This window comes from Nelumbo lutea, chromosome 7 (assembly GCF_056320005.1).
Source record: "Nelumbo lutea isolate HS-2025 chromosome 7, American lotus-T2T, whole genome shotgun sequence".
Taxonomy (NCBI): Eukaryota; Viridiplantae; Streptophyta; class Magnoliopsida; order Proteales; family Nelumbonaceae; genus Nelumbo; species Nelumbo lutea.
This window is the reverse complement of record NC_142690.1, coordinates 22,400,729-22,427,179: the sequence shown is the minus strand read 5'-3', so window position 1 is coordinate 22,427,179 and position 26,451 is coordinate 22,400,729. Positions and strand designations below refer to the sequence as shown.

The window sequence follows — 26,451 nt, the reverse complement described above, 5'->3', positions numbered from 1 at the left end:
GGAGAGCTATGCATGCTTGGGTTATGGGGCAAAGCAGGCTAAGTCCTCCCCTATTATTACAAATTTTCCCTTTGAAAGTGGTTAATAAAATTTAAGGTGGTCGCCCCTCCACCTGGAGTAAGTTTAGGGTTAAAAAAACTCAAGAAATCCTTAGATTTTCTTTACAAGAGACCTCTAAAGGTACAACTACTATAAGATCCACATGCATCAGTTCAGGAGGAAGCTTCATCAACTCTTGGATTGTGCACACTTCTAGATTCATCGAATAACAAGTTTTTCAGACCTTCATATTAAATCTTTAAAGAAAAGAGTTAGAGGATTTCTTATTATAAAGAGGTTAAATTTGTATCATAATTTACTAAATATCAAAGAATTTATATTTGTAGTCTTTTTTTTTTTTTGATTTTTGAATAAGAAATTTGTGCTGACAAAGCTGATTGATCAATTGAGCCTAACTCAAGTGCAACAAATTTCAATTCGAGTCAGTCTCGGGTTGGATAGTTTTGGCTTGACCTTTGCCTTAGGCTAAGGTCTGGCTCAAACCTTAGGCCCAATTCTTAGGGTTGGACCTGGGTTGAGCTTAAACCTACTCCAAACTGCTCGACTTGCACCCCTACTTAGTTAGGAGTTCAACTGCTTTGATACTACTCCCTTGTTTCCTTTTAGGAAGAAACACAGTATTTATGAAACAGAAACTTATATAAATCAGAGGAGTAAGTGGCAAGGGTGGAGTCTTTATTGTTTAGGAAATACTTGGATCCTACAATGTTGGAGGAAACATGCCTTGCCATAGCCATTTTGTACACTAAGTTTAGGGTTTAGGATTTAAGTCTTTAGAGTTTAGATTTTAGGGTTTAGGGTTTAAGATTTAAGATTAACGTTTAGAGTTTAAGGATTTAGATTTTAGATTTTAGGGGCTTAGGGTAGGGGTGAAATTGAGGCGGGTCGATTTGAACATTAACATGTCTTGGCTCAACTCGACTAAAATACTAATAGGTTCAAGTTTGAATCAAACTTTATTTTTTTTGGTTTGAGCTATATTCAATTAAATATATGATGAGCTCAAGTTTGGATATTTTATATTTTGTAAATATATGTAAAATTTTTATAATACATAGTATATTCTTACATTATATATAAATTATAATATATATTTTATATAAAAATATTATAGTCGAGCCAAGCTCATGGTCTTTTAAGACAAACTTTTGATTGATTAAGCTCAATTTTGAATAAATAATCGAATTTACCATGAGACTTGAGCTCGATATGAACTTGACTAGAATCGAACTTAAATCAAACCTAATCAAGCTCAAGCCCAAACTGTGGAATTAGAGCTCAATTCAATTGCACCCATACTTTTAAAGGTTGGTTTAGTGTTTCTTCACAAAAAAAATTAAGGTTTAGGCCTTGTTTGGTTTACGAGAATAGGGGTTTGAAATCAGAATCATAATTGACTATTCTGATTCCAAATGTTTGGTTGGATGGAATCAGAATTCCATTTCCATTCCTACTAGAATGCCAATCATTCCCCGTGCCTCCCTTAGGAATGAAATCTCATTCTTGATTATTCCAATTCTCATTCCCATTATTGTCTGAACTAAACAGACTATAGAAATAGACCATTTTGATTCCGATTCCAACTGCAAACCAAACATACCCTTTGGTCTGTTTAGTTACCGAGAAAGGATGAGATGAGAAGAGAAAATTTATTTTCTCAATTCTATCACCTCTGTCTGGTTGCCAAGACTAGTTATCCTACCAAATCTATTTCATAGAGTTTGGTTGCTAGAAAACATTCATCTAAGACGACGACATACATTTGTTGGTGATCTAACACAGGGTTTTAGATATGAGACGACGACATACATTTGCTAGAGACGGCTGGTTCAACAGATCTAATACAGGGTTTTAGATCTAAGATGACGACATACATTTGCTGGAGACAATGACAACAGAGACGATGATGATGGGGTTGTGACCATTGGAAGGCTGGAGCTCAGAGATGACGACAAAAATGATGACGGAGACGATGACGATGGAGACGATGGGGTTATGATCGTTGGAAGATTGGAGCTCAGAGGCAATGACTGAAACGATGACAGAGACACTGATGACATAGACGATGGGGTAGTGACTATTGGAAGGTTGGAGCTCGGTTAAGACGATAGACACATGCCTCGACAATATTTTTCGCACAAAGCTTCTCAGGATCACACTTATTTGGTGAGACCCCACATCCCTAAATTTGTGATATGATTTCTCGTTACATCTCACTATTTCACCCAAAATAAATGTGAGAAATGAATCATCTCAAGGAGATATTTTTCTTTTATCCTTAGTCGCGCAATAAATTGATCATTAATATTGGGCTTAGGTTTAGGATTTAAGGGTTTAGAGTTTAATTTTAGGGTTTAATATATAGGTTTAAAACTAAAATCTGTAGTGGTAGGCCGCATGTGGTAGGAGCCAAGTGTCGCCCATGTTGTGTACAAGTTCGTGATTGAGCATTTGAGCTTCAAAGTGTCAGACTCCACGAAAGGCAGAGGAGAATGAAGATCTCCCTTTTTTTAACTTAAGAAATTTTCTGCTAAGGTAAACATATGAGTGTACATAAGTCATGTTATTTCTGCTTTATACAAATAAGTTCTGAATTGCTTGTTTTCGAGTGTAATGTATCAGATATACGCAACAGAGGCAACTGTGAGGCTTGGGAAGCTTATGATGGAAGACCTTGTTTCAATGCATGCAGAATTTAGGCAATTTTATGGACCTGAGGAGAATGGTTTCCCTCAGTGGTTGAAATGGGAAGAGCTTGAAATGCTTCCATCAGCATTGAGGGTGATTGCAATGGGGGAGGATGGGGCAGAGTTGGGCTCTTGGAAACCTTTGTATAGGTAAATGGCGATGTTTCCATTCGCTTTGGTCTTCTGGTACTGGTAGTCTAATGTTATGAATTTGATTTAACAGTTATTCTAAAAATATAATCATGTTTTGTAAGTTAGAAGCTTACAACTGGAGTAATTGAAGTTTTGTAAACTGAAGATATTTTTAATGCGATGACACATTCCATCTGCGTTCAGTTGAAAATGCTTTACATTGTGTGCCTTGCTGACCAAATATCACTAAGCTGTATATGTTATCTTACTTACATCACACCTTGTTTGTTGAGTCATGTGTTTTTGGCAAATATTTCAGTAGAAATGCCTCTTTATCATTACAAAAACATTACATGCCACTAGATGACTAGAAACCACGAGAAACCATCATATGCGTGAGTGTGTGGAATATGATTCCTCTGGCTCTACTGTGGGGTGTATGGTTAGGAATGCAAGAACTTTTGGAGATAAAGAGGTAGCTAGTTGTAGTGGTTAAGAAGGTGGTTGGCATGTTGTTCACTTGCATATTGGTCATAAAACTTCCAAAGGAGTCTTATACAGTTATTTTTTTTGACTCTAATACTCTGCTTTCTAAACAGAGGGCTTGAATACAAGATGTAAATTCTCATTATAGAGCACCTTATTTTACAAGGGTTTTTGTTTGAACAGTCCCCATAGAAATATTCATTTATCATGCATTGTAACATTGTGCCATAAAAAAATGTTTTCTAATGAAGATGGTAAATTCTTGGTTACCTTTTTTCAAAAAAACAGGGTAAATTCTCCATGGTATATCAGATTTTCTTTTGTATCAAGATTTGGTTGATGCATGCTTTCTTCTTAGCAACTTAAATTTCTTTATATATTTTAATTTCTTTGTGGATTCAATAAGTGAGATATATCAGTGCAGCACACGTGAAGGAGTGCATTCAGAAAATTCAGTCCCTCAAGTATGCTGAAGAAGTCTACCATAATGGGACATTGGTCATAAAAGCATTCAGCTCTGGCCTGGAAATAGGTGCTTCTAACTGGGTTATAAATGGTCCAAAAAGAAACTTCACATGGTTATCAAGCTCCATATTTGCATCCAGACATGCAATGGGATTTGATTATAATTCTCTTCAAGGGAATGGTGTAATCTTGTTTTCAGATTTCTCATCCACGTGTGGCAATGTGAGTGTTGATATCGATGCTTATAGAAGTATGAATCAGATACGGCCAAAGGTCAACTCTCCAACTGGTTCTGATTTCTCAACCCTGAGGTATAATATTACATATTCCAGCAATAATTTAGAGGGAAGATCTCCTACCCCCCTTTTGATCAGTAGATCTTCTTATCCTTCAGATTCATTGTATTTAAGAAAATTTGCCATCGCTTCGTCTTTGTTTTTTTTTTTCCTTCGGCAGGGATGGAAATAATAGTAAGGAAGATTTCATTAAGTCAGTAACTGATACTGGTGAAAATACAGTGGAAATAGACAAGCTTGCTTTCATATGCTCTTGTGCCATAGATTCTGTCAAGGAAGGAGGTTCTGTCCTCATACCCATTGGTCGTCTTGGTATTATACTTCAGCTTTTGGAGCAGATATCAATATCCCTGGAATCTTCAAATCTAAATGTATGCTCACTAAATTTTATGTTCTTAACTTATACATTACTACAATAAGCCATACTAGATATTTAGAAGTTTTTTTTTTATTAGAAACTCATGGATTTTTATTAGAACGTAAAATGATAAAAGTACAACAAGTAGTTATTTGAAATAACACCCATTACAACAAAGAGATCTACCACCCGACTAACATTGAGCCCAAAGCAAATGATGACTATTCACTCCTTGTTTAGCTAATCCATCTGCCAATCCATTAGCAGACCTCCTAACCCATCTTAACTGAATTTGCATATGTCTTGACAACATCTGGAACCAAATAAATTCATTTCTAAAGTGCCATAATACCCTTCTCCTTTTTTTCAGCCAGCCAATGACTACTTTTGAGTCCCCTTTTACTAGCAACCTTGTAATTCCCATTTTCCCATTTAGCTTTCATAGAATCACCCTGTTCAATAGGCCTCGAAAACCCATAAATGTTCCCATGCCCATCCCTAAACACTCCTCCAATTCCAGAGGGACCTGGATTGCCAAACCTACTTCTATCAAAGTTGTTTCATCCAACCTCCACTTGGGAGATACTTAATCTCCAAAACCTTTTGAGTCCTAGAAGAAGAAAGATCAATTGACCCCCAGCTTTGAAAAAAGTCTTCCACTGAGAAGTTAGAGAATAGTTCAAGTCTTCACCCAATAAGCAACTCTATCTGTAACAATCTCCAAGATAACTTCCTTGTTTCTTTGTTTATCCTCAAAGATTCCTTTCCTCCCAAATCCCAAATAGTCCACACAATTGCTGCCCTAGCACATTTCCACAAAATCCTGCCTCTTCTTTTTGTGCTTCTCAGAAAGGATGGGCAAAAGAGTTTTTCCAAACTAACAGGAGAGATCCACCTGAACCAAAGAGAGAGCATAACCACTCCCAAACTAACAGGAGAGATCAACCTGCCTCTATCAGAGTTGTTGTTGCTTCTTGAAAGAGTCTTCTTAGAGCCTCCTAAACCTCCTCCATGGAGCTCTCTAACAATCTCTTCGCGTAGAGACCCCTTAGGAATGCATAACTGATTACCTTTGAAAAGGTACCCATCATGGACAACATTTTGCAAGCTTCTTCCATTTGCTACCCCTTCCAGTTCCTTCATTGTTTAGATGAAAAATGGATCATTACCATACTAGGTTTTCAACTCTTCAAAGCCCAAGACTTGTGTACGTAACACATTCAGCTGTAGAACCCACCGATTAAGTGAATCAACAACCTTATTTGACACCCCCCTGACTTATGTTTTGGTGAAAATGTGAATTCTTGTAAGTAGGAAGTCCACTTGGCATGTCGAGGGCTGAGATTCTTTTGTGAGTTCAAGTACCGTGGGTCTTGATGACCAGAAAACACAACAAACTCCTTGCCTATCAAATAATGTTTCCAATGTTGTAGAGCTGTCACCAAGGCATAAAACTCTAGATCATATGCAAAGTACCAATGCTTAGCATCAATTAGTTTCTCACTGAAAAAGGCTACTGGTTTATCTTCTTGGCTGAGTACTGCACCAATTCCAACTTGTGAGGCATCACACTCCACTATAAACAGCTTATCAAAACTTGGTAAGGCAAGTATGGGAGCTTCAGTCAAGGCCTGTTTGATCTATTGAGAGGCTTTGTCTACTGATTTTGTCCACACAAAGGTAGATCCTTTCAAAATCTCCATAATGCAGTTCATTATGGAATTAAGATTGCGTATACATCTGTGGTAGGAGGCTAAATCATGGAAACTGCACACTTCACTTAGTGATTGAGGTGTTGGCTACTCCCTAATAGCTTTCACATTCTCAAAATCTGGTTGTAACCCTTATGCAGAAACCACATACCCCAGAAAGACAACCTTTTTTTTTCGATAATTGAAAATGATTTCATTAAACAAAAGGAACAAGATTTTACAAGAATCCCTTGGAGAGGCACGAGATGCAGCCTCCCCTAACTGTTACAAGAGATCAGAAATAAAAATACAATGCTATCCAGAATAAATAGTCCTTAGTAGACCCCTGTTTAGCAAGATGATCAGCCAAAGCATTTGCCTCCCTACCCACCCACTGATACCTACATGCTATGTGCCTTGTTAAACATTTAACCTTTTTTATGAGATCCCTATAACTCTAAACAACTGAGTCTGGATTTGACAACCAGCCCACAATTACCTTATAATCCCCTTCAATCAATAAGTTCTCCACTCTTAGTTGATTAGCAATCTGAATTCCCTGTACTGCAGCCAATATCTCAGCTCTTGTAGAGTCCCCTATCCCTATCGGGCCTGAGAATAAGGATATGATGTTGCCATTTTCATTCCTCAATACTCTCCTGGGTTACCCTGGTTGCTTCCATCAAAATTCAATTAAAAAAAACCTTATGGGGGAGTTACCCAAACTGTAGTGGCTCTGGTTTTTCTAACCGAAGTGTGCGCAACTGTGGCCCAATTTCTCCAAATGTCATCAAATGAAAAAGAGTTGAAAGAAGCCAAGGATTTCAACCAATGAATAGTCCTGGTTAAGATACATTCCTTCACTTCTGTAAAGGACCTCTCTTTATCTTGGAAAATTCTAGTGTTTCTTTCTTCCCAAATTGTTCATAAGGTGGCTGCATTGAAACATCTCCACATACCCCCAAAAGACAACCTTGTTGCACAAGAAAGAGCATTTCCTCAAGTTGATATAGATTTTGTCCTTGTGGAGAGTCTCTAGTACCTTTTGCTAGTGTTCTAAATGCTCTTCTTTAGTTCAATTATAAATTAATATGCATCAAAATGAACAACAACAAATGCGCCCAAGAATGGTTTAAGTACCTTTGTCATTGAACGCATAAATGTACTAGGAGCATTGGATTGACCAAAAGGCATGAACAGCCACTCATATAACCCATGTGTACTCTTGAATGCTGTCTTCCATTTGTCTCCACTTCTCGTTCTGATTTGGTGGTACCCATTACGCGAATCAATCTTAGAGAACACCTTAGAATTAACCAACATGTTGAGCAATCATCTAACCTTGGGATTGGGAATCAATATTTGATGGTTATCTTATTTATTGCACAGCTATCTATGCACATTCTCCATGAACCACCCTTCTTTGGTGTAAGTAAAGCAAGCACAACACAAGGGCTTTTATTTTTATGAACCAGTCCCTTTTCAATCAACTCTTCCACTTGTCTTTTCATTTCAGCTCGTTGTGTAGAGCTGGCAGATTTGATAAAGATGCTCTTGGAGTCAAATCAGTAGCATGTTGGACTGTTCCCATCGGTGGCAATCCATGTGGCAACTTTTCACTCACTAATTCTTGAAACTCTTTCAACAACTTTTACACTCAACTTTCATTTGAAGTTGTTCGCTTGCCACATCTTTTCTGATTAGTGCATACATAATCCTTGATTCCTTTCTTTCTTAAATCGTGGTGCCGTGAGGAGCCCATTAACCTTGCTAGCCTTAGGGAAATTTGGAGCATCATCCTTAAGAGGCTGCAATGTTAATTTTTTCCATCTTTCTGAAAAGTATTTGTGTTAGCTTTGGGGTAATGGAGCATGTCCTTGTACAACCATGGTCAACCCAATAGAATGTGACGTGCATCCATTGGCACAACATCACACTAAGCTTCATCTTGAAATTTGCCATCCAAAGTAAATTTAACTAAACAATGAGAACTTACAGGTACCTCATTTCCCTTTTGAAACCAAGCAATTTTGTAGTGATTTGGGTGCTTCTCCATAGGCAACTTCAGCTTCTCTACAGCTTCCCTAGGTACCGAGTTCTCACTGCTGCCCCCATCAAGTATGACATTAGACCTTGCCAATTGCCATCACAAATAACTTGAGTGTGGAAAATGTTATGTCGCTGTCAGTCTTTAGCCTCCTTACCTTTTGGTGACATCATGAGTTTTTGAACCACCAAACTTTTTTTTTGAAAAAGATGGTAACTTTATTAATGACATAGTGGGTACATAAGAATATGTACACAGAAATTACAACTCAAATGTTAAGTAGGAAGAAAGCTATCACTAAACAAGAAATCCCTGTGAACACCAGCTTTTTCTAGGCCATCTGCATCCGAGTTTAACTCCCTAGGGATCCAACCCAGCTGTGCATTTAAGTTAAATAGGATATATCTAGGTTCAGCCAAGAAATGAGCTAAAGCCCATGGACCACTGCCAGAGTCAGCTAGCCACTTGATGGTATTTGCTGAATGTTCTGATAGCCCAAATCTCTTGCAATCCTGATTCTGGTTAGTGCTGCCATGGTTTCAGCCTTTGTTGAAGAGGCTATCCCTATCGGTCCACCGAAAGCCCAATTAACTGTACCATCTCTTCTTCGAAAAATTCCACCGATTCCTACTGCACCTGGGTTTCCAAACACACTTCCATCAAAGTACATGGTTATCTCCCCTTCCGCCATAACCAAACTTTCACCTTGAGTTGGGTAAATGTCTATCTCTTCTTCTTCATAATGGTCAGATTCAGGTTCCCCCAACTCATTTTCTTCATCATCAGCCTCCACTAAGTTAACTCTTTGATGTGGGAAGGTGTAAGAAGCATGCCCCTGTTCACCACATGCGAAGCAACGAACATTAGTGCTGCTGCCACCTTTAGAAGTACCCCCATCTAAATGATTAGAGTTGTTGAATCTTGTGGGTTCTTTCCCTTTCTCACCCTGACCAACTCCAATAGGATTTTTAATTGTTGCCCAACCCATGGCGTTAATTCCTTTAGCATTTTTAACACCTATTTGCTCACTTTGAGCACCCTTAACATCACTTGTATGTCACTATTGAAGTGAGATTGCATGATTAGGATGGGCACCCTTGTACCATAACGAAATACTCATTTCTCAGCCATTAAGGCATATTGTCAAGCATCTTCCAGACCGAACAGCCGCACTGCATCCATCTCATCTCTAATGGATGGGTTAAGTCCTGTGTGATAACGAGCTGTTAGTTGCTCATTGCTTTTATTAAGACCAACCTGAATACAGAGATTTTTAAATTCTGATGTGTACTCTTCTACTCTCATCCCTTTTTGCCTCAACGAATGGAATTTTTCATACAACTCCATGGTGTAATCTGCTAGTAGAAATTGCTTCATCATCTTTGCCTTCATATACTCCCATGTATTGATTTTTGGCTTCCCTTGACGAGAACATTGCTCTTTAACATGCTTCCACCATTTAAGTTCAACACCCTTCAATTTCAGCTTAACAAACAACGCCCTTTGGTTCCTTGACCATTGGCTTTCACGCAAAATAATTTCCATGTTGGCTTCCTAATCCAAATAGTTTTTTGCATGCTTCTTCCCTTCGAAATTAACAACTTCTATTTTCATTCCACCACCGTTAAGGTCTAAAGCATGTACCAATCATTCTTCCAATCCCTCCGTCATGAGGGTTATGGAAGGGATTCTTTTCCTCAACCTCAGCTTCGTCTCCAAGACTACCTTCCGATATGTTTGAAGGTTTGTGGTTGTCTTTCGGAATCTCCGTATGGGCTTCTACTTGCTCCCGTTGTTGAAGTAGGTCAAGTATTTTATACATTTGAATTCCTTATTAAGACCTACTTCATAAACCACTTCGAGCTACCCTTCCAACACTTCTCCTTGCTGAACCTAGTTTCCTCTACCTCCACGTCCCCTACCACGAGCTGCCATGGTTCAGATATGATTTTCCTAAGCTCTAATACCATATTTGATGCATCAAAATGTAAAAACCAGTAGAAACAGCAACTAGGAGTGATAAAATCTTGAGGTGAAACAATATAGTTGAAGTTGGAACAAAGAATAACTCACTTTTAGGGCTGAAATCACCACTTCTGTGGATAGAACAAGTTTTTAGGGTTTCAAAACAGTCAAACGATTCTTCTATCAACATGATATGAGGCTTATATAGCTGCCTCCAAGCAAAGTGTCGCCCTAACACACACTTTGATAGAAATACCTCCACTTAAGTGGCTCGTATGACAGTCACATGACTCAACTTAAAGATAAAAGGCCAGGACACTAACAATCAATTATGAAGTCCATATAAAGTTACACAACTCAAGAAAATGAAAAGCAATGCTGAATAGCTAACTTGGCCCCTAGGAAACCACTTCTAAGTTTGTGATTAATCTTGCTGGTAGCTTTTACACTACACAGAATGAAAGGAAGGTTTTTTATTCCACACAACCCAAAAGTTCATAAGCAAAAGCTTATCCAAACAAAGCCCAAGATATCTTAATTCTTTTTTATAACCATCTATCGACAAGTCTTTGAAATTTGGAATAGTCAAAGATAGGGATGGAAACTAGATATAATTGAAAATCCAAAAGATGGATTAAAATATTTTGTTTTAAGAATTATGCTGAATTTTGCCTCATCTTTTAATCCCAACAAAAAGGAGCATTCTATATGCATTCAAGTTTCTTAAATGTGAGCATGCATCTTGCTTTGCTCTTTCTTTTGAAATTGTTTATGTGCTATTCAACACCAAAATTTAAAATTTCAATTACATGCCTACTGATCAGACAATCTAGGATTAACTTCGTCTTGATTAATTGTAGTCTAATCTTTGAAACATGAACCACTTCTATTGAGGATATGGGTAGAGCCAAAGATTATCCAAGCCAATGTTAGAGGCTTCCCATCAAGTCCATGGATACATAAGATTATAAAAGTGAAATAAACATCATCAATTGAGATACATTCTGCAAACTGCTAATATTCTTAACAAGATAAATATACCATTTCAAATCTTACTACATGAAGCTTAGGAAAGTAACTTTACTTCAAGCGCAAGAGTTCAATCATTAATTTGCAAAAACCATTAAATTTTAGCATCTAGATATGGGAAAACTATCATACTTATCATTGGGGCCGCCAAATCAAACTTTGTTGATTGATTGATCGCACCAACAAACCAAGGCCTAGTTACTAGTATGATCCTAGCTCATCTAGGAGGTCTGGGAGGTTCAACCAAGGAATTAAACAACTGAAAGCCTCACACATGCCACTCAATAAAACAGTAGTCTATCGTCCTTGGTCATGCTAAACCAAGGCCTGATTGCATGTTTTTCTTGCTTTTAATCTTTGAATCAAATGGTTCATGTTGCATTAACCCGTCAGAAAAGGGAATTGTCTTCTTGTTTGGTGACATGTTTCTTGTTTTGCTTTTTTTTTTTTTTTCACTACAACTTTGTTACTATTGTTACCCCTGTTAGATTGTTGTAAGGAGTCACCATGCTTTCCACTTTCTTTACTTAGATCAAACAAAACACAGTAATTGGGAAAGAAATCATACAGAGTAAAAATAAATGTTATCTTTATAACAAGAAAATGAAAAAAAATGATCATACATATCACCACTAGGGTGCATTTCTTAAAACTGATCTTCAATACCAATCTCTTTATTCATGTTTTTAATCTTTGAAATCAAATTACTCATCTTGAGTTAATCCTTTTAGAAAAAGTATCTTCCTATTGGATGAATTCTTTTTTCTTTTTCTTTTTAATTAATTTCTTCCTTTCACTCCGTTGGTATTGCCATCTTCATTAAATTATAGTAAGGGGTCATCAAGTATGTAATTGTCTTTGCTAAAATCAAAGAAAATACAAAAACCTAATCAAGAAAAGCACTAAAGTTAAACAAACAACAAATAAGAAAGATAAATAAAAATCAAACAAAAATGTCAACTTCTAAATAAAACATAAAACACGAGAACTTGTATATTTTCCCAAATACCCATCACATTTATTTCTTTCATTAAAGTTATTCTCTTTTCTTTCCATCTATTTGTATGTTCTTTGGTGTTTCACTTTTATTATTCATATCCTCATTAGATATGAATTATGAATCACAAAGTTAGTTACTTCTCACAATGTTAGTTACTTCCATTGCTTAAATCGAGTGATGAGTATTATTACAAAGATAAAAAAATGTATATATTTATAAAAATATTTATTCATTGTCATAGTCCAATCCCTTACTTTTTTTCTTGTAGGAAACCAACATTACTATCACACATGTAAATTGAAGATTAGGAAGGGAGAGAAAGAGTAGGTTTAGGTGATTGCTAGATATGACAATTATAGGAAAAAGAAACTAGTGTTGAAGAGCATGGATTTTCTTGGTGGACAACGTGATTCATTGAAGATCTGAAAGGTTTAAGGATGGAGCTGAATCATGTGAGAAATATGTTGGTAACCGGATGTGGTCAAGATGGATTCTGATCAATGGGTAAGTAGCACTTATCCATATTGATTGAAACCCAATCTGTTATGAATTAGGACAATAGTTTCAAAGCTGATGTCTAGTTTAATGGAAGCTTAGGTGGAATAAAAAAGAGGGAGGAAACAAGTTCGACGAATGAGAGGGAGATAATGGCAAGGGGGTGCGGGAGAATGTTAACAAGACTTTGGTAGCAAGAACTGCTATAGATGGAGGTGATGGAAGAGATATGGAGATTAATTGCACTTTAAAAGATCCTGTTAGAGGGTTCACTAATAGAAAAGGATTTTGTGGGCTGAAGGATACAAATGACAAGGTGGTATCTGTTGGGGATTTGATGGTGCTAGAAAAACCTAATGTCCAAGTAAGCCTTATATAGTGCATGTTATTGAAGTTTTTCTCTTTAAAAAGATTTGATTGGGGCAGGTTGTACAAGAGAGTAGTTAAAATTTATTAGCAAGTTGTTTCTGTTGGGATATATTACAATTCTGAAGTGCCATTTAGATTGGATAATCAATTGATGGATATCCCCAATGAGGAGGTATAGACAAGAGATAGATTAGAGGAAGAGGAAAGGGGGGTTGGAAGTGAAGTTGAAAAGAAGAGTGGTGAGAATTTAATGATGGGGAAAGAGAAGAAGATTGGTAGTGTGGAAATGGAAAAATTGGTTGAGAGTTTTGCTTGAAGAGCCCTTGTATTTGAAGGAATCTGTAGTAGAGGAAGGATGATAGACCTGAAATGAGGAATTTGAAGGGAGGGAAGAAGAGTTCGATGGGAAAGATTTATGTTGGTGATTCCCAAATTTTATAACTGAATATTTGGTTTGATAACTTGGAAAAAGGAAATATTATGTTTATCTTAAAAACAGTAGTTAGCACTGGTGAGGGATTTAGGCATCATAAAAAGGTCTTGATTATGAGTGTTTTCTATGTTTGTGGTGTTGGTGTTTCTTTTGTTTCTGTTTTGTTGCGTTAAGGTGTTGCCTTAGCAATGGTTGTATTCACTTTTATTATTATTTTTTAATAAAATGTTTTCCTTTTACTATAAAAAAGCATGTAGCTTGATGGGTATCTTCATCTACCTCGTCTTTGCTTTTCTCTTTAGTTGACTCTTCTGTTGGAGTTGGAATGATAAAAGTGAGGTACCAAAGAAGAAAGAGACAAATGGATTAAAAGAAAGAGAACATCCTTAATGAAAAAGTAAAACATGATTGAGGTATTTGAGACAATGGATGGATGGAAGTATGAGCCAAAATCATGTAATTAGAGATAAACTACATGAGAAGAGCCTTAATGATAATACCTCAATCATTAAGGTTATTTTCCTGTACTTTATTTCTAATTAAATGATTTTGGCTCATACTTTCATCCATTGTCTCAAATACCTCAATCATGTTCTACTTTTTTCATTAAAGATATTCTCTTTCTTTTCATCCATTCGCCTCTTCTTCTTTGGTGCCTCACTTATCATTCTAACTTCAATTAAAAAATTAATTATACTTATTATAAGAGAAACTTAAAGATGAGGTGGATGAAGATGCCTATCAAGTTATATGTTTCTTTTTTATAGTAAAAATAAAATTTTCATTAAAGTAATGTTGGTATTCCTACAAGAAAAAAAGTAAGGGATTGGACAATGACAATTTTGCTGATGTCATCGCCACTTATTTTTCCATAAAAACATATTTTATAGATGTATACATTTTTCTATCTTTGTAGTATTATTTACCACTTGATTTTAAGCAGAGGAAGTAACTAATATTATGATTTATAATTCATATCTAATGGGGATATGAATGATAAAAGTGAGGCTCCAAAGAAGAGGCGAATAGATGGAAAGAAAGAAAATAACCTTGATGAAAAAGTAAAATGTGATGGGTGTTTGAGACAATATATGGAATTATGAACCAAAATAATGTCATTAGAAATAAACTATACGAGTTACTGTGTTTTATGTTTTGTTTAGAAGTTGACATTTTTGTTTGCTTTTGTTTATCTTTTCTGATTTGTTGTTTGTTTTAACTGTTGTTCTTTTCTTAATTGGTTTTATTGTATTTTCTTTGATCTTAGCAAAGAAAATCGCATACTTGATGACCCTTTACTATAATCTAATTAATATGGCAATAACAATAAATTAATAAGAAGAAATTGAAAAGAAAAAGAAGAAAGAATTCACCCAACAAGAAGATAATACCTTTTCTGAGTGTTAATTCAAGATGAGAATTTGATTCAAAGATTAAAAACATGAATGAGGAGATTGCTATTGAAGATTAGTTTTACGAAATGCCTCTAAGGGGCGATAAGTATGATAATTTTCATCTTCTTGTTATAAATTTGATCTTTCTTTTTTACTTTGCATGATTTCTTTCCCAACTATTGTGTTTTGTATGATCTAAGTAAAGAAGGTGACAAGTATTATGACTCCTTTCAACAATCTAATAAGAGGATAACACTAATAACAAACTCAAGTATGATGACTCCTTTCAACAATCTAACAAGGGTGGTGATCGAAAGAATCATCTAGTTGGTCGGGATCGGGTTTGCAAGCTCAAGGAAACTGGTGGCCTTGGCATTGGACACATCAAGGAGAGCAATCAAGCCCTTATAGGGAAGTTGTTATGGAGGTTCCCAATTGAGACAGATGCTATGTGGAGTTCCATCATCAGCAGTAAGTACAGAAGACACACCACTGGTTGGGATAGGAAAGTGTAGTTGAACCTAGTAAAGGCTTGAAACCCTTGGAAGGGTATCTCTTCAACCTACTCTTTCTTTTCTTTCATCAGATACAAAGTGGGTAATGGGCTAAAAATCCAATTTTGAAATGACCTTTGGTGGGGGGAAGATACCTTGGCAAACACTTTTCCCCTCCTGTTCAACTTATCTTTGAGTTGGGTAAATGTCTATATGTTCTTCTTCATAGTGGTCATAATCAGGTTCCCCCAATTCATTTTCTTCATCTTCAGCCTCCACTAAGTTAACTCTTTGACGTGGGCAGGTGTAAGAAGCATGCCCCTATTCACCACATGCGAAGCAACGAAGGTTAGAGCTACTGCCACCTTTAGAAGTACTCCCATCGGAATGATTAGATTTGCTGAATCTTGTGGGTCCTTTCCCTTTCGCACTCTTACTAACTCTAATAGGATTTTTAATTGTTGCCTAACCCATGGTGTTAACTCCTTTAGCATTTTTAACACATGTTTGCTCACTCTAAGCACCTTTAACATCACTTGTATGGTGCTGTTGAAGGGAGCTTGCATGATAAGGACGGGGCACCCTTGCACCATAACGAAATACTCGTTTCTCAGCTATTAAGGCATATTGTCGAGCATCTTCCAGACTGAACAGCCTCACTACACCCATCTCATCTCTAATTGGATGGTTTAAGTCCTGTGAGATAACGAGCTATTAGTTGTTCATTGCTCTCATTAAGTCCAACCCGAATACAAAGATTATTAAATTCTGATGTGTACTCTACTGCTGTCATCCCATTTTGCCTCAATAAATGGAACTTCTCATACTACTCCATGGTGTAATCTGCTGGTAGAAATTGCTTCCTCATCTTTGGCTTCATAGACTCCAATGTATTGATTTTTGGCTTCCCTTGATGAGAACATTTCTCTTCAACTCGTTTCCACCATTGAAGTGCAACACCCTTCAATTTCAGCTTAACAAACATACCTTTGGCTCCTCGGCCATTGGCTTCCATGCAAAAATAATTTCCATGTTGGCTTCCCAATCCAAATAGTTTTCTGCATATATCTTCCCCTCGAAAATAGCAACTTCTGTTTTGATTCCACCACTGTTAAGGTCTAAAGCACGTACCAATCATTCTTCCAAGGCTTCTTCTGAACTTCCTAGGTTTTCCAACAAAGTCCCAATAGTCCCTTGTATGATGTGGCCTTTGACTATAGGTACACTACAATTTATCTTTATTATATTTCATTATAATTATTTAAAGCAACAACATGAATTACAACAAAATGCAAACATATTCTATATTATTTATTTATTTGGCAATAGCCTCATGCACTGGGCTGCCCTTTTTCAAACCAGGACCTCTTTGTGTTGGCACAAAGTAAAGAGACTCCAGCTTACTAGTTGAAAAGTAAAGAGACTCCAGCTTACTAGTTGGAAGTAGCAGAGGAAAGGGAGGTGTTTACAAGTTGTTATGAGGAGGAGATCAGAATTCTTAAAAAGAAATAGGAGGAGCTGGAATACATTTGTGAATGTATTTGTGCTCTTCTAGAAGAGTTTAAATAGGATGAACTCTGCCAGCCTGCAAATTGGAAATTTTTTTTTTGAGAAGTATCAATTCATTAAAAGGAAAAGTACAACCAGAGGCTGTACAATTAAGGTACAAAGAACTGTCAACTTTTAGCTGAATCTAAGACCGGGAAAACAGCTTCCCCACAATCTTATTCCACACTTCCTCATCTTGACAGCTTTTGTTGTGAACTATCCTTGAATTTCTTTCATGCCATATCGACCATAACACAGCAGTGACAGCACCTAGAATCTGCAGATTGGAAAATAGAGAAAGGTGTAGAATTAGGTGCCAATTGGACTGATCTCAATCCAGCTAAACCTTGAAGGAGCTGTCCCAACATAGTCATTGGAACTGTTAAGAAGAGTGGGAGAAAAAAGATGGAAAGAAAGAGAAAAAATCACAAGTGGAAAGTTTAATCTCTGATATTGAAGGAGATCTTGAATTCTCAGTGCAAGGGGGAAAAGAAGCAGTCTCTCAAGTAGGGCTGAGGTGATATTCGTATGGTAAGATTTGAACTAGGACATGAACATCTGATAATGCACCAAACATCAACAATCAACAATGCAAACACATTGATGATTAGATGGTTTGAAGAGAAAGGGAGATCTATGGTTTTCTTGTCTCGAGGTGGTGTTTTGGTTTAAAGGAATTTTTGATGGGGCAATACACACGGTGACAAGACCAGGCTAGAAGAGCGTTTGGAGAAGAGATGGGAACTTCTTTTCAGTCGAGAAGAAAGTTAATAGTAAAGGGTGTTTTTTTTTTGAGATTGGACGAGGTGATGGGAGACGGTAGAAGACAGGTCATTTGTTTGCTAGAAGGGAGAGATAGCCAGGGCTGGTCAAGAGTTGCTGAGATGTTGCAGGAGGTTGCAGAAAGATGTTGGTTGAAAAAAGAAAGTTCGATGAGTTGGGGGGTTAAGAAGGTGGTACCGTTACAAGTACTGGATAGCCAAAAGAAAAGAGCCTTGAGTTGATGTTTGGTTGTGTAGTATGCAGTCCTAGAATCATGTTGGGAGATTGTAAGGAAGATTGCAATAGAAGAATGGTTGTGCTAGTGAAGAAGAAATTGGTAGATTGGAAAACGGTTCTTGATGCTGTTACGTCTAGAATTTCAACCTTGGATTCGGCTGTTCTTGTGCCTTTTGATGACAGAAAAGTGGTGTTGGACTTAAGGAACTTCTAGGTAGAGCCCATCGATCTAGAAACGTCGGAAGGTGTGATTAGTGTGGCGAATTGGACACCTTCTTGTAATGAAATTTCAATCTCTGAAGGAAGTGTGAGTTTGAAGATTTTTGGACTTCCTTTCAACTTGTGGCTGGATCATGTCTCTGTTAAGATAGCAATGGTATGTGGAGGAGTTTTGGTATATACTTGTTTGATCGATCTAAGCACTGTGAGGATTAAAGTTGCACGTGTTAAATCGGATATGATCCCTAATTTGATTGATCTCTGTGCAGAAGGAAAATGGTGGAAAATCTAGGTGGTAGTGGAATCTGAAGCGGTTCTATGGTATGGAGGGAGAGAGGTCGGAGAAGATGTCGATTGGGCTTGGAGAAATCCACGTGGCATAAACAGAGCGGAAGGAAAGGGAGAAAAGGAAGAAGTTGAAAGGAATTTTGATATTAAAAGTTCGACGCTGAATAAATGGTGTGTTAAGTACTTGAAAAAAGGTTGTGGTGGTGCTAATGTCGAGATGGGGGACCTGGAAAAGGGGGAAAAGAAGATGAACACACTTCACGGGAGAGAGAAAGCATTTTACATTGGGTTAGGAATGGCTTTAGCTGCCTAGCATGTGTTAGGAATGGTTTTAGCTGCCTAGCATGCCGAGAGAAATGATCCATATAAGGATTGTATTGTGGCTGAAATACTCAGAGCTGTTCACAAATTACACAGTGGATAACATGTTGAGGAAGTGGGGTGAGATTGCTAGTTGCACCCAGACCAAAACAGGAATGAGTGTCTTGGACCCCTCCATCAGCTGGGTTCTTAAAACTAAACTTTGATGGGAGTAGTAGAGGGAATCCTGGACACTCGGGGATTGGGGGTGTGTTTAGGATGAGAATGGGATTGTTGCAGCCCTGTTCTCACGCCAATTGGAGTGGGTGACTTTCTCGGAGCCGAGATCTATGCAGTTATGGAAGGAGTCCAGAGAGCTAAGGAGATGGATATAAGAAAACTTATAACTGAAGGCGTCTTGGAGGTGGTGGTAGGGTGGCTGAATAAAGACAACAGTGGGTTATGGAATTACAGCAATGAGGAAATTTAGGTGGCTGGTTCAAGAGATGGAAGTCAAGATCAGTTGGGTGAAAAGTTCAGCTAACTTTTTTGCTGATGGGTTAGCTAAACAAGGGGTGGAGAGGGAGTCTATGCTTTGGGCTCAGTTGCAACTCTTTTTTTCCTTTCTTGGGGGCTCAAGCCTCAGTTGGAAGATAAGAAAGTTTATCTTCCCCTTTGTAATTATTTCTATGATTAACTAATGAAACGTGTTATTGATAAAAGAATTGGTATTGCTGAAGGTTTTGCGTGGAGAATGACAAGATTTTCTGTGAAGGGAGTATTTTAACGACCTTAGAGAACATTGATTGGGAGGAAAAAATGCGGGCGGAAGATGCGCATGTGGAATCTAAGTTTAGTCTTTTTCAACAGGTAAAAGAGGAGGACGGGGAAGACTTTTTGGTTGCCAAGGATGGTAAGGAAGGTCCTGAAGTTACAGAGGGAGTGGCTAGGGAAAAGAAAGAAGTGTAGTGGAAGAAAAGAATGGGCGAGAGACTCTTCTAACCTTGTCCGGAAGTAATGAAAGCAGAATTACTAAAGAAGGGAGGAACAGAAAGGGAGATTAGGGGATTGGGACTGAAGGGGCAAAGGAAAAAAGAGTTATGGAAGAAATGTGGGGGAAAAAGGAGAAGGGGACATATGTGTAGAAGAGGAGGAAGGAGGGAAGAAGGATTTGGGGATTCAGGTAGAGGGAAGTGAAGGTGAAGAAAGTAAGAATGAGGGAGGGGGGAGGTTAGAACATATAAAAGGAAAAAACTATAGAACTTTCCCATTAGAGGAGATAGGAGAGGAGGGGATGGAAGCAGAATTGAGGGAGGAAAATGAGTCTGAACTGATGATTGATGAGACCCATATGGTAGAAAAGACTCCTAACATTGAGGAAGTGGTGAATAGGAGAGTGGAAGTTGGCGAAATTTTGGGTATATTTTTTCTAGGAGGGGAGGAATTCACAAAAGAAGGATTTAGATCTATGGAGGAAATAATTGGGAAGAATGAATTTATAATAGATCTAGTGGTTAATCCTACTTGTGATAGCTTAACAAGGCAAGTGGTGGAAATGATTGCTGGAGGTTGCAGGGATGTCATAGACAAGCCAGAATAAGAGGTTAAGGGGGTTGTGGTTGAAGATAGGGGTTAGAAACCAGCGGGGAATCTTGAAGAAGCGGTAGGAAATCTAAACACATCTAGAAGATTCAAAACTCAAAATAATAAAAGAATACAATAGAAGATTTCGGTCTCTAAGCTGTGTTAGCTGGGTTGTCCCAGCATTGTTGCGGAATCAAATCCCGCAACCAGCACTTTGGGAATAAAAGGGGGGTAAGGGGAAGGGGAAAGTTATTGCTGATTAATAAAAAAATGAGATTCCGGTCTCTAAGGTTTTCATAGGGTTAAAAGGTGGTCTATTTGGAGTGGGACTTAACAAGCTCATCAAAAAGCCCATAGGAATAGTAAAAAATACGATAAAAGGTGGTCTGTTTGAAGCCGCATTTTTGGGTTTGGGTGTCTTGCTTCGGTATTTGTTAGGCATTGGGCTGGTTTAACGTTCTGGTTTCTCGTCTTTTTTTGTCTTGTATTGTATTGTTATGGGTAAGGGGCTTTCATTAGTTGGGTCTTAATTTAGTTTGATCCTGGATTTGGTTGATTTGAGTTTGTTTTTATTTTTTGTCTCATTGGGGTTCTGTTTGCATTTGTCTTTATTTTCGGGTGATTGCCTATCACCTTCCTTGCATCTTCTTTTTTGTTTCAATAAATTCTTTTCTTTTATCTTCAAAAAAAATATTGAAAATCAGCGATTGGAATGTGAGGGGTCTAGGAAGTGCTAGGAAGAGAGGGCTTATAAAGAAATTACTTAGAAGAGATCAAGAGAAAGGCCACCAGATTGTGATTGAAAGAATGGTAGGATCCATCTAATGGACGCCATGAAGGGTGCGGAATGGAGGGCGAATTTAAAAAAAAATTTCCTACCTTCTTCCAACTGGGAATCATATTCCCTAAATTTAGAATACATTATTCAAGGATCCTACTTGAACCATAAACAAACCAGATCTGAACCAAAAGGAAACAGGAAGGATTATACCTGATCCGGAGAAATAATATCTCCCGAAGTTGGTGTTCACGCCCAAAGAAGAAACCAAGATCCGCTCCTGCTGAAGATGACACAGTTGTGGATGGAACAGAATCAGCAGAGTGCGTCCTACACACTGGATTCTTCACAAGAACCCTCTGGAAACCTTGAACACCGAATCCTTTTGTCTTTCTTGCGAGACTATTGTCAAGAACTGATTTCTTGACTTCCTGTTGCTACAAAGATCCAATCTTCCAACAGGGAGTGGCGGCGGCTGAAGGAGGAGAAGTCAGGGACGAAGAGGGCAGAACTGTCTCTTCTCTCTGGAGACTGTGAGAGATCAAATCTCAGTTTGCAGGATGTGTTTCTTGCTTGCTCAAACCCTTAGTTCGAAATCTGATATTTCTGCTAGGGTTTTCTCCTCTTTCTTCTTGATTAAGAAACCTCCCAATATTTTGGGAGTTATCCCAATCCAAATCAGTATTTGGATAGAGGTTAATCTTAATCCTATCTGCAGATTAAGTTAGTTAACTCCTGATCTTATCAGGAGGTTACCATATTCAAATCTAATTTGAATTTGGTCTCTTAGAGTGGATAAGGTCAAAGACCCAATCCTTTTACTAACATTAATCTCAGATTCGCCCTATGAACTGGTGATCATATCAGCCCAGTTCGAAATGGGCTTTTGGCCCATTAAGTGTTCAGTGTTTAACTAGTTTCCAATCTGCTGCCCAGTTGGGCTTCTTTGTATGGCGTGGGACCCAAGCATTGATCTACACACCAACCACATGGGTTCGGCCCAACCTTTGTTACAAGGCCCAGCCGAATTCACTGAAAGACTCAGTGACCCCCTTGAGCCCATCACATGGACCCTATGGGCCCAACACTTACATTAAGTGGTCCCTAGGCCAAGCCATTTTATAAAAACCTAGGGACTGCGGGCAGGTGCAAGATTAGCTCATCAGGTATTATCCTAAATGGTCTTACACTTAACCTCTCAGCCCTTAATGATCAAGCACTGCCCGACAAGAGAAGACCTCTCTCTCGGCTGCAAGGAACAGTGTCGCACTCTCCACTCACATGGATCCCGGGAATTAAAACCTTTTGCAAATCTTTTGAAACCGTACATTTACATGTATATTTATATTAATTTTGCAAAACAAAATTCCAACGATTGAAATCAACTGCCGGCAGTTTGGTTTCCATAAGAGAGAGTGCATTCCCGATCATTACCATTGTCCGACAAAGGGGCTGATCCTGTTACTATGACCACTCACTCAGATGAATTCTCAGACTGCCCCAATATGTCCAGGTTTTGACCCCCACTAAGGATCTCACTGATTGACACATCAAAGACAGCCCGATCCGACACTTAGTGGTGTGTCATAATCGAGTTTAGGGGTTAGGTGTAACTTTCCAGTTTTGCCCATCTGTCTCCAAGGTCTAGGGCAATGCTGGAAATCTGGTCCGGTTCAAGGGTTCAAGCAATCCCATACTGCATATGCCTTGGGTCTTACCCTGATGGCCGAAACAAGCCATCCCAACACTTGGTGGCACACCAGTATCAGCCTTGGCAGGATAAATCTCCCCAAACTTATCCAATGGCTGTGAACATTTAAAACTAACACAAGTTTCTATAAGTGTCCAGTTTTAGGGTCTTACACAGAATTTCACCAAACAACATGAATCAAACATGCACTTTAATTTATTTCAACTAAATAATAAAAGTACATCAAATCCGATTGAAGCTAAGGGCATACAAGACTGTCTAACAGTGATGTTGTAGGAAACCAAGCTAGCATAGTTAGAAAGGAGATGGGTATGAAGTGTGTGGAAAGGCCAATTTCACTTGGTCTAACTTTTAGGAACACCTAATCTATTTGAAGTTGGATAGGTTCCTTTTCAATGAAGGGTAGGAGACTCATTAGAGGTATTTGGTTGCTAGAGCCTTGCCTAGAGTCAATGTTTTAAAAGTGCAAGGTGCAAAAAAGGGGCAGGGGTCAATTTGCTTTTGAGGCGCAAGGTGAGGCGTACTCCATTTTGAAGCAAGGCACAAAAATACAAAAAAAAAGCTAAAAAATAAAAAAAAAAGACAGAAAATTCAAAAAAAATATTAAACATAATATTACTAAAAAATATAAAATTTAAAATTTAAAATAATGTTTTAAAAATCCTATTATCTAAAATTAAAATACATAAACATAAGATGTAAAGCATATTCAAATGGAATTTAAAAATAAAATCAAACATATAAAACCTCTAATTTCTTTTTTCACTCAATTGCAGTACTTCACATAGATAATGTAATGTAAAACATATTACATTCTTGATTCTACGAGCCGCCTTTGTGCCACGCCCCTCGAGGCAAGCCCAAACAAGTCCATGTTAGGTCTTAAATTCATAGTTTTCACACAAAAAATAATGATTTTATAGTTTTAGTTGTTTTTAAGAAGACATTTTATTAGGTCCTAAGAAGACATTTAAGACCTAACGTGGACTTGTTTGGGCTTGCCTCAAGGGGCGTGGCACGTGGGTCCGGGGCCAAAGCCCCTGGCCCAGCCGTTATATTCCAAAAAAAAAGCAAAAAAGCGCCAAATTTTCAAAAGGCACATGCCTGGGCTGAGGCACAAGGTGCATCAGGTGCACGCCTAGGCGCACCAAGCGTACGCCTTTTGAAAGGGCTGCACCTAGGACCTAGGCGAGGCGCATACCCTGAAATGTGCCTCGCCTGTGCGCTTAGGCACGCCTTTTAAATCATTGCCTAGAGTAACCTCTAATCATTGCCCAATTAAGTTAGGCCCGAAATCCCCAAATAGTGGACCTAGATCCTTTTAATTTGAGAACATGTGGTTGACTGACCCAGATTTTGTTTATAAGGTTGATAAGTGGTGGAATGAAGAATTAACAGGGATTAAGTGAAAATGAGTTAAATTTCATAAAAAACTGAAAAAGACTTGGATCCAAAATTAAAGAGTGGATTAGTATCCATTTTGGGTAGATAGAGGAACAAAAAGAGCTCCTTGAGGGTGGAGTTTTTTTTAATGCCCTTGAGGGTAGAGTTACTAATCCAAATATCCTCCCAAAACATAACCCTATCTCTATTTCACACATCATACCTAATGAAGCTTAAGAGATGTCGAAAGGCCATTGCTTACATCTCCGTGAATACTTCCTACAACTTTGCTAAAGTTTTTCCCTTTCCAAAGGCCATTTCCAAACTCACTTACTTAGCAAGACTAAGTTTTTCTTTCCTAAATTACCTAATCTCAAACCCCCTATTCCTTCCTCTTGCACACTATTTCCCACTAGACCTGTTCATGGGTCGAGTAGCTCAACGGGCCACCCCAGCCCGGCCCGCTCCTAGTTGGGTTTGGACATGCTGTTAGGCCCATGGACTTGAACTCGGGCCCAAAACACCAAGCCTACTTTTTTTTTGAGCTAGGCTCAAGATTTGTCCAAAAAGCATGGCTCGACTTTTTTTTATCTAATAATATATATATCTATAATAATTTATATATCTTAAATGTTTTTATTATTAATTTAACTCAAAACTCTAACATGACTTTTGCCCTTTTTGCCTTTTCTCTTTAACCCAAAACTCTATTTGATGTTTTGAACTTGAAGTCTTCTTTCTTCAAGTACCTCCACACCACCTTCCACCATATCCTTTCTCTCTCTCTCTCTCTCTCTCTCTCCTCTTTTCTCATCACACTTCACACTCAACAATCACCACCACCCCACTTCACACTTAATAGTCACCATTGCCCCATTTCAGTCACCTACACCACCACAAGGGCACTTATTTTTCTACATTTTGAATTTTTTTCTTCGGAGAACAAAATTAGTCTAAGCTACTCAAGAAATTTCTACATTTTGTTCTGCTGATTTGATCTTTTCTTGAAACAATAGAGGGATTGGAACTTGCAAGGTAATTGTTGAGATTCCAGGTTAGGCTTCGGGCTTTTATGAGGGAAGGCCCAATGATTGGGCTAGGCTCGGGCTCGATCTTAATCAAATGTTGTTAATAACAAGTGAAAGCCTATCCCGAGCCTGGCTTGACCCGGCCCGTGAACAAGTCTATTTTCCACCTAACCAAATGATCTTTCCTTCCATCTCTCGGTTCCCACAAAATGTCCCTCACAAGTTTCTCTACTTTCACCACCTCCTGTTGTGGTATTCTAAACACACAACGAAAGTAAATTGGGAAATTAGCTAAGGTAAACTTAATCAAAGCAATACGACCCCCAAGAGACACATAATTTCTCTTCCACGTAGCCAAATTTTCTTGCACAACCTATTGATACCAAGAAGAGAAGTAAAGGAGCAGGAAATAAGTGGAATAATTAAGGTTTAACCAGAAACTGGAAGAAAGTTTTTTGGGAGAAAGGATTGAAGCTGTCTTCTCATCTTCTAATCTTGATTTTATTAATTTAAATATGATTAAGGGAAAATTACAAAAATAGCCCTCAAGGGGTGGCTAAACAATTAATCATAAAGAATATAATGTAGGCCCATTATTATTAAGGCTCGACAATTAAAAATAAAAATGAACTAAACAGTATAAGGGGATGGCCCATCTTCTCAACAATTACTATTCTCTTTTGTTGCCATGATTACATTTTGGGCTCATATTTCGGTGATTATTGAGTCGTGTTTCTAATTTTTACATCATAATGTTGATGTATTGTTTAGGTCCCAATGTTTATTATCTCCGATGTGGCTGAAGAAATATTGTCATTGATGAATGTTGTGCCTGAATGGCTATGTGAACAACGACAACAAAAGGTGCAATTTCCCTTTTATTTTTGTATTATTGGAAATTCTTGTAGAGGTTTAATTGGTAGATTTTATCCATTATGAGCTGAATATTTGGTTATTCAAGCTAGGCTCAACAAAATAAATATTAAGCTTGTGTTTGGGTTTGGGACATGAGCTTGAATTCGGCTCGACTCAGAAGCTCATATTTTCAACCTCGACTTGAGCTCCATAGTGAGCCAAGCTTCATTAAAAAATGAAAAATTATACATGTAAAGAGTTAAGAATTATATATATTTATATAAAAATATACATATAACAAATTATAATATATAGTAGGAATCTGTTGAATTAAAAAATATGAAAGAAAGTAGTTTC

At 37.8% G+C, this 26,451-nt stretch overlaps 1 protein-coding gene across 4 annotated transcripts in view; it reads left to right on the top strand.

The window, feature by feature from the left end:
- Nucleotides 1-2,040: 2,040 nt before the first annotated feature.
- LOC148845626 (integrator complex subunit) overlaps nucleotides 2,041-26,451 on the top strand; it is a 46,618-nt gene continuing 22,207 nt past the window's right edge. The window contains exons 1-5 of one of the 4 annotated variants that reach the window (XM_088953044.1): nucleotides 2,041-2,226; nucleotides 2,683-2,897; nucleotides 3,785-4,141; nucleotides 4,287-4,497; nucleotides 26,011-26,103. In XM_088953044.1, coding sequence (XP_088809170.1) covers nucleotides 2,176-2,226; nucleotides 2,683-2,897; nucleotides 3,785-4,141; nucleotides 4,287-4,497; nucleotides 26,011-26,103 — 927 coding nt within the window. In that variant the 5' untranslated portion in view covers nucleotides 2,041-2,175. Of the gene's footprint in view, nucleotides 2,227-2,572; nucleotides 2,596-2,682; nucleotides 2,898-3,784; nucleotides 4,142-4,286; nucleotides 4,498-26,010; nucleotides 26,104-26,451 lie in introns of those variants that run through there. The other 3 variants (XM_088953046.1, XM_088953045.1, XM_088953047.1) reach the window with 3 other exon arrangements.